The sequence below is a fragment of the Sus scrofa genome, chromosome X, assembly GCF_054392235.1.
Source record: "Sus scrofa isolate SSC_HxYL_T2T_F1_AM1 chromosome X, Sscrofa_HxYL_maternal_Yorkshire_Landrace_v2.0, whole genome shotgun sequence".
Lineage (NCBI taxonomy): Eukaryota > Metazoa > Chordata > Mammalia > Artiodactyla > Suidae > Sus > Sus scrofa.
Genome location: NC_139401.1, coordinates 46097400 through 46112272, shown reverse-complemented (window position 1 = coordinate 46112272; position 14873 = coordinate 46097400). Strand labels below are relative to the sequence as shown.

The 14873-nt window shown below is 44.4% G+C and overlaps 2 protein-coding genes across 9 annotated transcripts in view; one reads left to right on the top strand and one right to left on the bottom strand.

The window, feature by feature from the left end:
• Positions 1-2125: 2125 nt before the first annotated feature.
• On the bottom strand, positions 2126-4190 carry SPACA5 (sperm acrosome associated 5). The gene is made up of 4 exons (NM_001177930.1): positions 4046-4190; positions 3461-3619; positions 2329-2407; positions 2126-2225 (listed from the first exon to the last, which is right to left on the bottom strand). The coding sequence occupies exons 1-4, from the start codon at positions 4188-4190 to the stop codon at positions 2126-2128; spliced, it is 483 nt and encodes a 160-aa protein (NP_001171401.1).
• A 3441-nt stretch (positions 4191-7631) lies between these two features.
• The window catches only part of ZNF182 (zinc finger protein 182), a 28769-nt gene continuing 21527 nt past the window's right edge, over positions 7632-14873 (top strand). For 7 of the 8 annotated variants that reach the window (XM_085007805.1, XM_013990885.3, XM_085007802.1 and 4 more), the window contains exons 1-2: positions 7966-8151; positions 9045-9103. Coding sequence is in view for 6 of the 8 variants with exons in the window: in XM_013990885.3 (XP_013846339.1) it covers positions 9089-9103 (15 nt within the window). In the remaining 2 variants the exon portion in view is untranslated. Of the gene's footprint in view, positions 7758-7965; positions 8152-9044; positions 9104-12157; positions 12164-14873 lie in introns of those variants that run through there. The other variant, XM_085007806.1, reaches the window with a different exon arrangement.

The following is a 14873-nucleotide window of genomic DNA, read 5'->3' as shown; positions in this document are numbered from 1 at the left end:
GGATGCATGCTCAATCCCTGGCCTCACTTGGTGGGCGGGGGATCTGGCATTGCTGTGAGCTGTGGTATAGGTCACAGACCTAGCTTGGATCCCATGTTGCTGTGGCTGTGATGTAGGCTGGCAGCCGTAGCTCTGATTGGACCCCTAGCCTGGGAACTTCCATATGCTGCATGTGTGGCCCGAAAAAGGAAAAAAAAAGAGTTTATTAAATGATTAAAATTAGAGATTTAAAATAACTACTAAATGAATAATGATGATAAATATAAGTGTGGTAAATTATTAGAAGGGATGCATAATCAGAAAACTGTAAAGGATACAACACCAGGACATCAAATCCAATTTTCAGAAGTAGCAACAGCTGATAATGCCAGTATTTCTGGCCCACCCTGTTCTATGGTCAAGATTTTGGCTTTTTCTCTGTGTGAGACTTCCTGCTGGCTGAGCTTGATCATGCAATCTTCCCAGAAACACTATGAATGATCTGATTGGCATTTAGGAGATCTGCTTTTTTTTCCCTTTCCCTTCTGTGCCATGGCATGTGGAAGTTCCCAGTCTAGGGATTGACCTGAACAACATAGCAGTGACCCGAGCCACAGCAGTGACAATATCGGATCCTTAAACTTTACCCCCCTGGGAACTCCTAGGAAATCTGCTTTTTACTTAAATCCACCAGTTTATTTCTGATGCTTTTGATGAATAACTATTCCTCCAGAAATTGGTACCCAGAGTGATGGTACCTTTTATGGACCCTCAGGGAAATGTGAGATTTGGTTATCTAGGCTGGTTGGGGCTGAAGGCAGGGGAAACACAGGTGGCATTTAAGGAAGGGGGCTCCAGTATTCCTTGGCATGTAGTGGCTTTCATGATCACCTGTGCTTATCTGGGATAAAATAAACACTGAAAACAAGGCTTTGCGTAGTTGAAGGACTCCCACTGCCACACACACCAAAAAGTACAAAGGACGTGAGGACTGCTTCCTCACCAGGGTGGCTGCTTTCAGTGGGGCTGGCCAGCACAAAGAGGAAGATCGGCAAGTTCAAATTCCTAAATTCTCTGCTCAAGCCATAGACTGAGACTCAAGTAAAAAAAAAAAAAAAAAAAAAAAAAAAAAAGGATTACCTTGTGCAGCCATTGAATTCCTGGCCTAAATTTCCAGTTTGTCACTTGAAACTTTGGTTACAGATTGTGAAAGATGTTGGGGGCTAAGAGTTAGAATGGTAATGTGTGGGAGGATGTAGCAGAAGAATACTTTACCCCCCCCCTTTTTTTTTTGGCTTTTTAGGGCCACACCAGTGGCATATGGAAGTTCCCAGGCTGGGGTGGAATTGGAGCTGCAGCTGCTGGTCTACGCCACAGCCACAGCAACGCAGGATGCGAGCCACGTCTGCAACCTACACCACAGCTCACGGCAACTCCGGATCCTTAACCCACTGAGCAGGGCCAGGAATCGAAACTGCATCCTCATGGATGCTAGTCGGGTTTGTTACCACTGAGCCACAATGGGAACTCCAAATACTTTAAACTCTTAATTCCCAATGAGCTTCCTGTGTAAGCTGTAACCAATTCCATTATCCCTCGAAGAGACTGCATCTGCCTTAATTAAAGTCCCTGTAGTTAGCACAACAGAGAATGATACTTTTCAAAGGAAGCCAATTTTCCTACCTCCTCATCCCTTCTATCTCCAGACCTAGAATCGCTTTGAGTACCAAGCACTTTATGTGCTTTGCAAACATTAATTCATTCAATTCTCCTAACAACCTCGTGAAATACTTACTCCCCCTACATCATCATTTTGCAGATGAAGAAACTGAGGCACAAAGAAATTAAGTGCCTCACTCGAGACAACCTAGCTAGTAAGTGGTACAGATGGTATCTGAACCCAGGAGAACTTATGCTCTTAATCACTACATCATCCTCCACTCCTACCCCAAATTATCTTGTGTCCCCTGATTAGAGCTTTGAATATGTGAAGGGAGGGATTGAATCGGGTTACCTTCAAGCATTGGAAAAATGAAGTGAGTCAGACCTCAGGGGTCTCTTGCATTCTTTATAGTATCATACTTTATTAAATCCACAAGAGAAAGAACAAAAAGGAAAAGAAAATTTCTATCACTGAGAATCTTAGTCATGAATGAATTCTTTTGGGGTCAGGTTTTACATTCAAATGACACCCCTTGAGCCATTCAGATAAGTCATGGCCAGAACAGTGCTGGCTCCAAGAATCCCTGGGAAAGGAAAGGAGAGAGGGAGGATGAAGTGGACAGGCTGATAGAATGGCAGTGCCACTATCCCGGTTGCCCAGGGTCCCAGCCATTCCTGTACACTTACCAGGCATTCATACCTTCCTGTGAGGACACTACCTGCTGGGCACACATGATGTCATCAAGAATATGGCGGTTGAGCAGTTCTGGGGAAGGAGAGGGACATAGCGATCTGGTATATTTGGGACAGGGCGACAGTGTATGAAAGGCCCAGGGGTTCTGGGTTCCTTAGGGCCTGAATAACTTCTATATTGTCTGATTCTGGATGACCCTGATGCACTTATCAGCTGGATATGAATTACCTCAACTGCCATGTTGGCTGGTTCTGTACAGCCTTAGCTCATTGACTAATCCTGTGTGATCTTGATTGTCATGTTGGCTGGTTATGAATAATCTCAACTACCCTACTGGCTGGTCCTGAACAACCTCAAACTCCATGTTGGGCCAGTTCTGGGTGACTTCAATGGTCATTTTTGTGTGGTTATGAATGATCTCAACTGCAATGGCTGTTGGCTGCTTGGGAAGCCACTCAACTGCAAGGCTGGTCAGTCCTGGGGGCTTCAAACACTATGTTGTCAGGTCCTGGATAACCTCAATACCAATTTTGACTGGTTACAAGCGACCTCAGTCTCCACGTTGGCTAGTCCTGTTCAATCTCAGCTACCATGGTGCCTAGTCCTAGATGACCTCTATTCTAGGTGAGGTTTGGGAGCTTTGAGTCCTCCTGACCTAGACGACATCTCAGTGTGGTCTGGTTAAGGATACAAGATGTTGTTTCTAACAGCCCAGGCAACTCTGCTCCTTCCCTTATCATTTTTCTGATTGTTACTTAAGATTGTAGCTTTGTGAGTTCCCATTGTGGTGCAGTGGAAATGAATCTGACTTGGAACCATGAGGTTGCGGGTTCGATCCCTGGCCTTGCTCAGTGGGTTAAGGATCCAGCGTTGCCGTGAGCTGTGGTCTAGGTCGCAGACACGGCTCGGATCCTGTGTTGCTGTGGTTGTGGTGTAGGCCAGCAGCAACAGCTCCGATTAGATTCCTAGCCTGGGAATCTCCATATGCCACAGGTGTGGCCCTAAAAGGACAAAAAGACAAAACAAAACAAAACAAAAAAAGATTGTAGCTTAGACAGTCTTGCTCTCTCTGTGCTGGGGAGTGGGGCCAGGCAGAGCTTCAAGATGTCCCCAGTGCTGCCTCACCATGACACTCCATGTGACAGAGGTTCTGGGTGGGTGTAACACCATTGTCACACCACCAGGCGGAGTTCAGTTGGAAAATGCCATATTCACTGCTGCCATCAGGATTGTGGTTCACAAAGGAGGTGTCAAAGCCACTCTCATAGTGCGCCATGCACAGCCCTGGGGCAGGGAGAGAGAGGGGAGGTAGCAGATAGTCATGAGTCCTGGGAATAGGGGAGGGTGGATGTGGGGGCAGGGATGGTTTTCATCTCAGTCGTAGGGGTGATGACCTTGGTTTGGTGGAGGTGTTGATGTTGGGGATTGTGATGAGATACCAGTAATGGTGGTGGTGATGGTATGCATGGTGATAACAGCAGTGATGCCATTGATGGTAATGGTGGTGGTGGTAGTAGACATGAGGGTAAAGAGTTGTGAAGGAAATGATGAGAAAGATAAGACTAGAGTTAAACTACACATCACAGTTGGGGTGGGGGGCGAGAGGATTGTTCCCTAGCCTGGGGAGGGGACAGATGGCAAGAGGGACCTGGGTCTGAGTGTGGTGGGTGGCTCAGGGTGTGGGTAGGACTTGGGGTAACAGAATCTCACAGTCTCCAGTGGTGTAGCCCTTGAAGCCATCGAGGCCCGCCTTCTCCAGCTTCGTTGCCAGCTCACAGCGTTCATAAATCTTGGCATCCACAGTGGCAGCCATTAGCATGGTGAGGGTCACCACCACAGAGCCCCAGGCTTTCATTATGACAGCCCTCCTAACTGACTTCTTTGCTCCAGACTCACCCTGCGGTGTTCAATACTCTGGTCATTCTGGAACTCTGGGTGCTATGAGCAAAGATCTAAGTGATAGGTTCTGGAACACAGAAGGAAGGGGGTTGGGCACCTCACCATCTTCCCTTAAAGACACACACAAAGAAAAAGAAAGATTCTGTATACACAGAGGCTGAATGAGACAAAGACAGGGAGAAACCTAGAGATGACAGAAAGGGACACAGGGGAAAGAGGAGCTGGGGACACACAAAGGCCAGACAAGATTGAGATACTAAGCCTCATACCTGGCCCATGTTCCGCTACATTCCTTAACACTGTCCCACTCTAGTCCCATTCACCATGCTCTAACCCTTTTGATTACCTTCATTTCCGTTCACTCTGCCCCTCATCACCTCCATCCTACCCACTACACTCTGCTGAGTAGTCAGTGCTACCACCTGAGATTCCTCCTGCTCTGTAAAATATGGCCACCTTGCCGTCAACCCCTGCCCCAAATTACCTCCATTTATATATTCTCAGCAACCCCTTCACCTCTCTTCACTTAGCATGCTCTGTTCCACCCTCGTTTACTGGAATCTGCCCCACGTTACCTCCATTCAATCAGATTCTGCCTCACATTGCATATTACACAAGATATATTACATATACATGTTCACTCTACTGCCTTTTTACCCCCATTCTCATTCTACCTTTTATTCCCCCGTCCACTTACACTGCCTCACACCCACTTATATTTGGTCTCACTGGGCCTCGTGTTACTGCCATTCAATAACCCTCTACTTGCCATGACTCAAGCTCGCTCACATCGTAGTTCTCCTTCACCTCCATTCAGTCCCACTCCGACTCACATTTCCTATTTTCATCTTCAATTCCTGACACCTCATCAAAGGACTCCCATCTACTCTCATGTGGTCCATCCTTCAGCTTTGTTCATTGACTCTGGGCCTCATTCCCTTGTGCCCTTTCTTCACTTCTCTCAAGGGCTGCCCCCCTCCCCCATATTACCGGCATTTCCTGGGACTGTATTACTCTCAAACACTCATTCAAGGTACCCACACATACTCCACGCTTGGTCACCTCCGTTCTTTCTCAAATCTTCTCTTCATTTGCCTCCATTTACTCTCACTCTGCCTCATGCTATGTCCTACATTTGCAGTCACACCCAATGTAATCCCTGTTTCCACTTATCTCTCCCATTCTGCTCCTGATTCCCGTCCAGTTGCTCCCACTCTGCCCTATGGGACTCTCTTTCTTTCTTTTATTTATTTATTTATTTATTTATTTATTTATTTTGCTTTTTAGGGCCGCACCCACGGCATATGGAGGTTCCCAGGCTAGGGGTCCAATCGGAGCCTCAGCTGCCGGCCTACACCACAGCCACAGCCACGCTGGCTCCGAGCCACGTCTGTGACCTACATCACAGCTCATGGCAATGCCTGATCCTTAACCCACTGAGCGAGGCTGGGGATTGAAACTGAAACCTCATGTATCCTAGTTGGATTCGTTTCTGCTGCGCCAAGACAGGAACTCCCCATGCGACTCTCATTCCATCACACTCTGCCTCAGATTTACCACTTTTTGCTCACATTGGGCCCCATTTCTCTCACTTTACTCGCTTTGGGCAACGTGTCCCTCCTCCCCTCTCCCCTGGCCTCACAATTACTCACCGTCTCCCATTCTCACTCTGTCCAATGTTACCTCCATTTACATACACGCTTCAGCTCATTCACCTGGGCTGATGCCTACTGGGATCTCTGCACATTCCAGGCAATGCCTTGCATTACCCCCATCTAATCCCATTCTGTCCTTCATGCACCTCTGGTCAATCTCCTCCTTCACAGTATCCCCACTCAAACAAACGAGACTCGATTCAAGTATTCACATTCAACCACGTGTTCATTTCCCTTCCCTTGTGTTCTGTCCCTTGTGCCCCCCCTTCTTCCTTCAGTGCCTCACATCTCACATTACCTTCGTTCACTTCTACTTTCCCCCTAAATTTGCCTCTCTTTACTCATACTGTACCCCCTAAACCATCATTCATTTACACTCTAATCCTTAGTACTCATACCAACTTGCACACTAATGCTTTATCAACCTCATTCACATTCGCCAACTTTCATTGCCCCAATCAACTCACAATCTGCTCCCATTTCCACTTTTTGCCATTTAGACTGTGCCTCATTTCCCCATCATTTACTCAGTCTCATTCATAATCTTATTAATTCAAAATCAAATGCATTGGAATTCCCTGGTAGCCTCGTGGTTAGGTATCCAGCATTGTCACTGCTGTGGCTTGGATCACCGCTGTGGCACAGGTTTGCTCTCTGGCCGGGGAACTTCTGCATGCCACAGGCACTCAAAAAAAAAAAAAAAAATCAAATGCATAGTCATTTACTCACTCTGCTCCACACTCCCCACATTCACTCCACTCTACTGCTCATTCACCTCCCTGACATCACCCTTTGTCTCTCCCCAATTTGTCCTTCATGCACCGTTATTCACCTGCCCCCCCATCCCATGTGTCTCCCATTTAGTGACACATTGGCCAAGACAGAAAAGTCTGCTGTATCATTGAGGAGTCAGTTTGGCTGCACATACCAACACCACCCTAAATGCCAATGGCTTCAAGAGGATGGAAGGGGATTCCTCTCTTGGAGGCAGGAAGTTCGAGGCTAGAGTGGCCCTCCACCACAAATCTCTGCTTCAGATATTTGTGTGGCTGGTTCCTTTTGGTCAGCGTAACTGTCACCCCTGACAAAAGGAGATTGTCCCTGCTCATCCTGAGAAAACAACCTGTCAGCCACTACTTAACACATCCCCATCATCCCAGGGTGTGTGTGTGTGTGTGTGTCCATCCTCTAAGTCGCCGTTTATTTATTCTTCAGCCTCTTGTTTGTCTGCACACCGTCCTTCAAAAGCTAGGCTGTAAACTTCCAGCCTTAGCCACTGGATGGAGCTAGTGAACTAAGAAGCCAACCTCCTAGCCTTTGTGCTTGTAGAGCAATTCTACCATGCACCCCCATTTCCTATTCAATTACACCTGCGAACCCGAAGCTGCCCTCGCCCTCCAGGTTCAAAAGATCAAATTTCCGCCCGCTAGCATTTTCCTTAATTGGGCACGTCTCCTTCCCGCCGTAAGGAAACAGGTTTTTGGAGTCTTAGGAATGACGGCCTCCACCGATCAAAGTAAACACCTGTTCTACACCAGCACCCGCAAGGGGAAGACACGCAGTGGGCGCGGCCATCGCTTCAGAACAGTGACGTCACCGGAGCGGCCATCTTCCCTCTGCGCCTGCGCTGCTGCCCCACCGCGTTCGCGTCGGGCGAGAGCGAGGTGGGTGTGCCCCCATGTTGACTATTGGCGGACGCAGGCTCAAAGCCCCCACTGAGCTTGCGCATACCCGGTCGCTGCAGCGCTGTGGCTGCGGAGCCCGAGTTGTCCCAAAGCGGAAGTGCTTCTCGGGGCCAGTTCTTGTAACGGTCTCCTCTGCAGCGAGCAGAAAATCTGTTGTCGAGAGAGAGGTTGAGGGGGCGAGTGGTAGGAGTGATGGGCTGAGTGATGGGGAGTTCTGGGGGAACAATGCAGCCGGTTTGTAGGGGTCGTGGACGTGGGAGGTTGTGGGATTAGTGATGGTGGACCGAGAGGTCAGCGAATGAGGATCTGTGGGTTCCGTGGCAGACAAAGTTAGGGGGCTAGTCAGGGTTGAATGGTGCTTATTAAACGTTGACTTTTACACATTTTCCAGCACAGTGACCTGCGCTAAGGGTTCATTCGCACCCCTCAAGCTCCTCCTTAGGCGTCCCCGCCTCTCCCTCTGTCCCTTTCCCTTTGCCCAAGCCCCGAGGTAGGGGCCTGGTGTGAATGCTCCAGCTGAAGTGAATCTGCACCCGAAGGCTTCCTTCTGGCTCCTGGGCAAGACGGCCCCAGTGAGGTGAGGAGAAGCAAGAAGAGGCACCTGAGAGAACTCACCTGAGAGCTTGGGGCTCGGGAGGGCTGGGCAGGATCTGGTGGTGTGGGGTCTGGGGGCGGGGATGGGGCTTAAAACGCATGGGAATAATAGTTGTAAAGTTCAGTTTCTTTTGACATTTAACAAATAACACATTCGAATTATAGATTGATTAGAAAATAGAGGAAAAGAAAATTCAAAGGAACTAATTTTATCCCCTCTTACATTTAAATGTCCGTTCTTAGACATTTGTAGTGTGTATAAGGGGCGTGCATTTTTAAACATTTAACATACGGTTTTCAAATGGGTTCCTGCAGTTTTATAACCTGCCCTTTTTTTATTTAGAAGTTACTGTGATTCAGCCTAAAAGTTTATTCTCTAACGTTTAAAAACCTTGTAATTTAGATGTATGTACAGAAAAGTACACAGATAATTGTACGGTACCATACTTTTTTTTTTTAATAACCACATAGAATTTAATCCCTTGTATTTCCTTGTTAATCCCATGTTATGGGTCATTTAGGATTGTTTAAATTTGGCATCGTTAAAAGTCAATGCTGAGATGAAGGTACTTCAGAGAAATTATGACACATTATTTCATAATGGAAAATACCTAGAAATACAACTTGTGAGTCAGAACACAAGTATTTTTAGAAAAAAAAAACAAAACCCTTTTGTGTTAGATGGTCACATGAGGAAAAGACTCAAGTATACACAAGTGGTTGTTAAAACCACATGTCCAAACTGTGGAGGTTGCCCAAACTTACACAGAGAGGCCTCACACCCAGTTGGTGTGAGAGGATTTCTAGGCAGATAATTCTGGGCATTGGAAGCCTGATGGAGTCTCTCATATGCTCTACACTTCTCCACTCTTCTAGCTCAATCCTCACACATCTCTGACTTTTCCCAAGAAGAGCAGGAAATGGCCGAACCCCAGGTAAGTATGTTGTCTGTTCCTTCTGTTCTGCCCTGGACGCGATGAGCACTGTAGGACTCTCAGACGTAGAATAGGAAATTATTTGCAAATAAGCATTAAAATCAGGGGTAATGAGAGCCAGCAGCAAGGCCAAATTTGAATGTAGACGCAAAAAAGACTTAGGGCGGAACTGCTAGTTACGCATTATAACATTAGTTGAGTTGCAAATTTCTCTTTGAGCCTCTGGCAGCCAGAGGTAATCTGGCTCCCTTAACTCAGGAGGGAGAGAACACACAAAGTCAAGTCATCTGGCAAGTAAAACTTTTGGGGCAATTGCCTTTCAGGGCTTTTCTTTGCTGAATCTTTGTGTGGATGGTTGAATTGTCTTCAGTCACAACCTGATGACAAATGCAGCCTCTGGTCTCCTGCAGGTATTTCTTAGAGCCTTCCTCAGTGAGCTGGAGCCATAATGTCAAGACGGAATGTGGGAATGAAATGGGGAACTTGCTTGTCTTTTAAATGATTTTCCTCAAGTAATTTTCTCAGTTGGACTTTGGATTCTCATTTGGTCAAGAGACAAAGTATGGCAGGCACCCACAGCCCACCATCTTTTTTTTTTTTTTCTTTCACTTAAAAATTTTTTTATTTTTAAAATTTGTGTACAGTAACATTGATTTTTGTGGTCCAGGCTGATAAACATTAACACCTGTGTAGACTGTCACGCCTAATCTATAGAATAGAGAATAGTTTCATCACACCGAAAAAGGGCCTTATGCAACCCCCTATAGTCATATCCTCCCCTAACTGTAACCTCAGGCAACCACAGATGTTTTGTATCAGAGTTGTATCTTTGCAAGAATGTCATATAAATGGAATCATACAGTATGTAGCTTTTTTAAAAAAATTATTCTTTTGCAGTAATTGACATGCAGTTGTAAAAATAATACAGAGAAATCTCATGTATCTTTGATTCAATTTCCATCAATGGTAACATCTTGCAAAATTATAACACAATGTCACAACCAGGATATTCACATGATGTGTTCAGACACAGTTCAATCATCTGTTCTCCACCCACCCCCACCCTGTTCCTAGACCTCTAGCAATTACTGATCTAGTCTCTATTTCTAGAATTTTGTCATTTCAAGAATGTGATAACATCAAATCACATAAAGTCTGTAACCTACTGGAACTGGATTTTTTTTTTTCTACTCAGTGCGATTCCCTAGAGATTCAGCCAAGTTGTGTGTGTCAGTAGTTCTTTCCTTTTTATTGCTGACTGGCTTTTCATTTTGTAGATGTACTGCAGCTTATTTATCCATTCTCTTGTTGAAAGACATGCGAATTATTTTCGGTGTTTGGCAGTTATGAGCAGAGATACTTTAAACATTCATGGACATATGCGTTCAGTTCTCTAGAGTAAATAGTGGATTGCTAGGTCATGTGGTAAGTGTATGGTTTAACTCTTTAGGAATCTGCCAAATTGTTCTCCAGGATGGTTGAATTATTTTTCATTTCCACCAGAAATGTGTAAGAATTCCAATCGCTTCACATTTTTGCCAGTACTTAGTACTGTCAGTATAGCTGACTCTTAAAAAACCCTCAGGTTGGGGGCACCAACCCTCCTAGTAGTTGGAAGTCCACCTATAGTTGGCCCTCTGTATCTGTGGTCCCAACTAACTGCAGATCGTGTAGTACGGGATTATGCATTTATTGAAAAAAATCCACGTGCAGGTGAACCCGTGCAGTTCAAAGCGATGCTCTTCCATGGTCAACTGCATTTTTAATTTCATACATTCTAGTGGTATAGTGCTATCTCTTGGATGGTTTTAATTTGCATTTCCCTAATGGCTAATGATGTTGAATATCTTTTACTTTTTGCATATCCTCTTTGGTGAGTGTCCAATCAAGGCTTCTGCCCCTTTTTAAATTGCATTGTATGTTTTCTCACTACTGAGTTTTGTGAGTTCTTTATGTATTCTGTGTACAAGAGCTTTGTCAGACACGTGGTTTGTAAATATTTTCTCCAGGTGTGTGGCTTGTCTTTCAGTTCATAGTGTTGGTCATAGAGAAAGAATTTTTAATTTTGAAAATGTCCCACATGTAAACTATTTCCTTTATGGGTTGTGCTTTCGATGTTAGATCTAAGAACTCTTTGACTACCCTAGGTGAGATTGAAAACCTCTAGCCTCCTATGTAGAGAAAAACCCAGTTCTTTTCTACTGTATCACTCCTGTGAGTCTTTAACTCACACTCTTCACTTCTGGTACTTCTGGTCACCAAATGTGTGGAGGTCTTCTCCCACAACGAGCAATTCTCTGACACCAGCTGGGTGTTCTGCAGCTTAATTCTGATACTGTCTACCTGGAGATTGTGTCAGATCTCACAGGTTAAGGGGTTCAGTTCCCTACAATTGCCCCACCTCCCAACGTAAATGCCAGTCAAAAGCCTATCACCTGTGCTTCTGACCAACCCGCTGTGGATCTGAGGTTTCAACAACCTGCTTTTTGGGTTCGCTTCATTTGCTAGAGTGGCTCACAGAACTCAGGGAAACACTAGGACATGATAAAGGATACAGGTGAACATGCAGGTGGAAGAGATGTGGAGGGGCAAGGTATAGGGGAAGAGGCTTGGAGCTTCCATTCCCTCTCCAGGTCCAGGTGTGTCACTCTCCTACCACCTGCATGTTTACCAATTCAGAAGCTCTCTGAACCCGGTCCTATTGAGTTTCTATGGAGACTGCTTCACGCAGGCATGACTGATGCACTCATTGGCCCACTGGCTTTTGATTCAAACTCCAGCCCTTCTCCCCTTCCCCAGAAGTTGGGGGTGGGACCACAAGTTCCAAACCTCTAATCAGGTGGTTGATTCTCCTGGCAGCCGGCCCCCACTCCTTAGGTGGGGTCCTAAAGTCAGGTCATTAGTATAACAGAAGACACCTGTATTGCACGCTTCACTTAAACTCCAAGGGTTTCAGGAGCTCTCTGCCAGCAGTTGGGAGCTAAAATCAATTAGTATGTTTGTTGGAGTTCCCGCTGTGGCACAAGGGATCAGCAGTGTCTCTGGAGTGCTGAGATGCAAGTTTGATCCCCAGCCGGCAAAGTAGGTTAAGGACCCGGCATTGCTGAAGCTGTGGTGTAGGTCACAACTGCAGCTTGGATCTGATCCCTTGGCCCTAGGAACTCTATGCCATGGGGTGGTCAAAAATGGAAAAAAAAATATTATAAATCACAATATCACACTAGGTCATGACAATTTTTTCCCATTCTCTACGTTTTTATCGTTTTAGATTTACATTTAGACCTAAGAGCCATTTCGCATTAGTTTTTATGTGAGGTGTTAGGATTAGGCTGAGGTTTATAATTTAGCAAATGGACTTCTATTTGTTCTAACCTCATTTGTTGAAAGGACCATCTTTTCTCCATTGAAGTGATTTTTATGGTCTTGTCAAACGTCAGTTGGCCATGTTTGTGGGGTCTCTTTCTGGACTGTTCTTTTGTTGTCTTGATCTATGTATCTAATCCTCTGCCAGTACCACACCGTCTTCATTACTGCAGCTTTACGGTAAGTTTTGAAACCAAGTAGTGTGATTTCTTCAACTTAATTCCACTTTTTCTAAATTGTTTGGCTATTCTTACTCTTTTGCCTTTGTATTTGTATATACATTTCAGAATAATCTTGTTGACATATCTAAAAATGATCTTGCCATGATTTCGATAGGAATTGAGTTAGTCCTATAGATTACTTTGGGAAGAATTGACATCATTATTTTGTTGCATCTTCTAGTCCGTGAACAAGCTATGTCTCTCCATTTATTTAGAACTTTTATTGATTTCATCAATATTTTGTAATTTTCAACATAGAGATCCTATTCATGTGTATTAGTCTGCTCAGGCTGCCATAATAAAATGTCACAGACTGAGTAGCTTAAACAACAAATTAATTTTCTCACAGTTCTGGAGGCTGGAAGTCCCAGATCAGGGTTGGTTTCTGGTGAAGCCTCTCTTCCTGGCTTGTAGACGGCTGCCTTCTCACTGTCCTCACATGGTCTTTCCTTTGTGCCTCTGCAGAGAGGGACCTCTGGTGTTTCTTCCTATTTTTAGGAGAATACCAGTCCTATTGAATTGGGCCCCAATCTTATGACCTCATTTAGCCTAATTACCTTCTAAAAGTCCCATCTCCAAATACAGTCACCCTGGGGGTTTGGGCATCAACTTAGGAATTTGAGGGGTAACATAATTCATTCCGTAACAACATGGCATGTTTCATTTTTTAAGCCATTGAAAATGGTTTTGTTGTTAAAATTTCAATTTCAAGGAGTTCCCGTTGTGGCTCAGTGGTAACAAATCTGACTAGTATCCATGAGGATTCAGGTTCCATCCCTGGGCTTGCTCAGTGGGTTAAGGATCTGGCGTTGCCTGGAGCTGTGGTGTAACTTGCAGACACGGCTCGGATCTAGCATTGCTGTGGCTGTCGTGTAGGCTGGCAGCTACCCCTCCGATTTGACCCTTAGCCTGAGAACTTCCATATGCCACAGGTGTGGCCCAAAAAAGACAAAAATAAATAAATTTCAATTTCAAGTATTCATTGCTAGTATATAGATGTATGATTGGTTTTTGTTGTTGACCTTTGCTATGGTCTGGATGTTTGTGTGCATCCAAAATTCACATGTTGGAATTCTAATGCCCAAGGTAAGTGATGGTGTTAGGAAGTGGGGATTCCTCTTACTTATTTATAGTAATATAGAATTTTTATTTTTATGGATTTTAATTTTTTCAGTGGATTTTTAAAAAAGATACAGTGTATTTTTTTATTACTCAGTGAATTTTATTATAGTTGTACAACAATCAACACAATTTTATAGCATTTCCATCCCAGATTTTCAGTGGTTATAATCCATTACTGTCATTGTTTATTTTGATGCTTAGTTGTCCCTGAGTTATCCAGTGGAAGCCCCTTTAAGCTGACTTTTCTTGTCCTTTTGTCACAGCCTGATAATTTTCTGAGCACTTCCTTAGTTTCCAACATAGTAAGATGTATCAGCCCTTTTTTTCTTTCCCTGCCCCAGGCCTAATCAGCCATTTCTCCAAGGAGCACTGGTTCCTCTTAGTAAATAATTATATATAGAAATCAAAATCTGGGTGCTAAGTATGTTCATTGCTGTTGGGGTGTCATTACTTCTAAGGCCTTTCAGAGAACAAAGCTCTGTGTATATGTCTGCATATGTATATGTGTACATATGCACACACATATAGACACATACACACATACCTTGAATTCATACAAATATCCAAGGAATCTTCCTAGGCCCCTCTCATTCCATATCCGTATCTCCCTTCATCAACAGTGAGCACTGGCTCCTGGTGTCAATATATTGACTCGTTTGCTCAGTCTTAAAATGTACAGAAAGTAGAATCAGAATTCCTGCACCCACACTTGTGAAAAACCAATGTATTGAGTACAGTACATGATTTATTTGCATGTCTTTTATACTGAGGATACGTAAGTAAAGTACCCTGTTCAGAAGTTATTTGGATTAGTTTTTCTTTTTGATTTTTTTTCCTATCGAGGGTGCTTATGTTATTTACTTGGTATATAGTTAGGTTCATTTTTTTCTGTTTGCATTCCATTTTAGGTTTTATTTCTTTCCATTTTTGTTGATTTAGTTTTATTCTTATATATGTAAAATGTTAATATGATTCGAAGAGACACAACTATTCATACATGTACACACAGAATTGTCATTTCTCCCCTGAACCTTCCACCCCATTCTCATTCTACCTTGGCGATA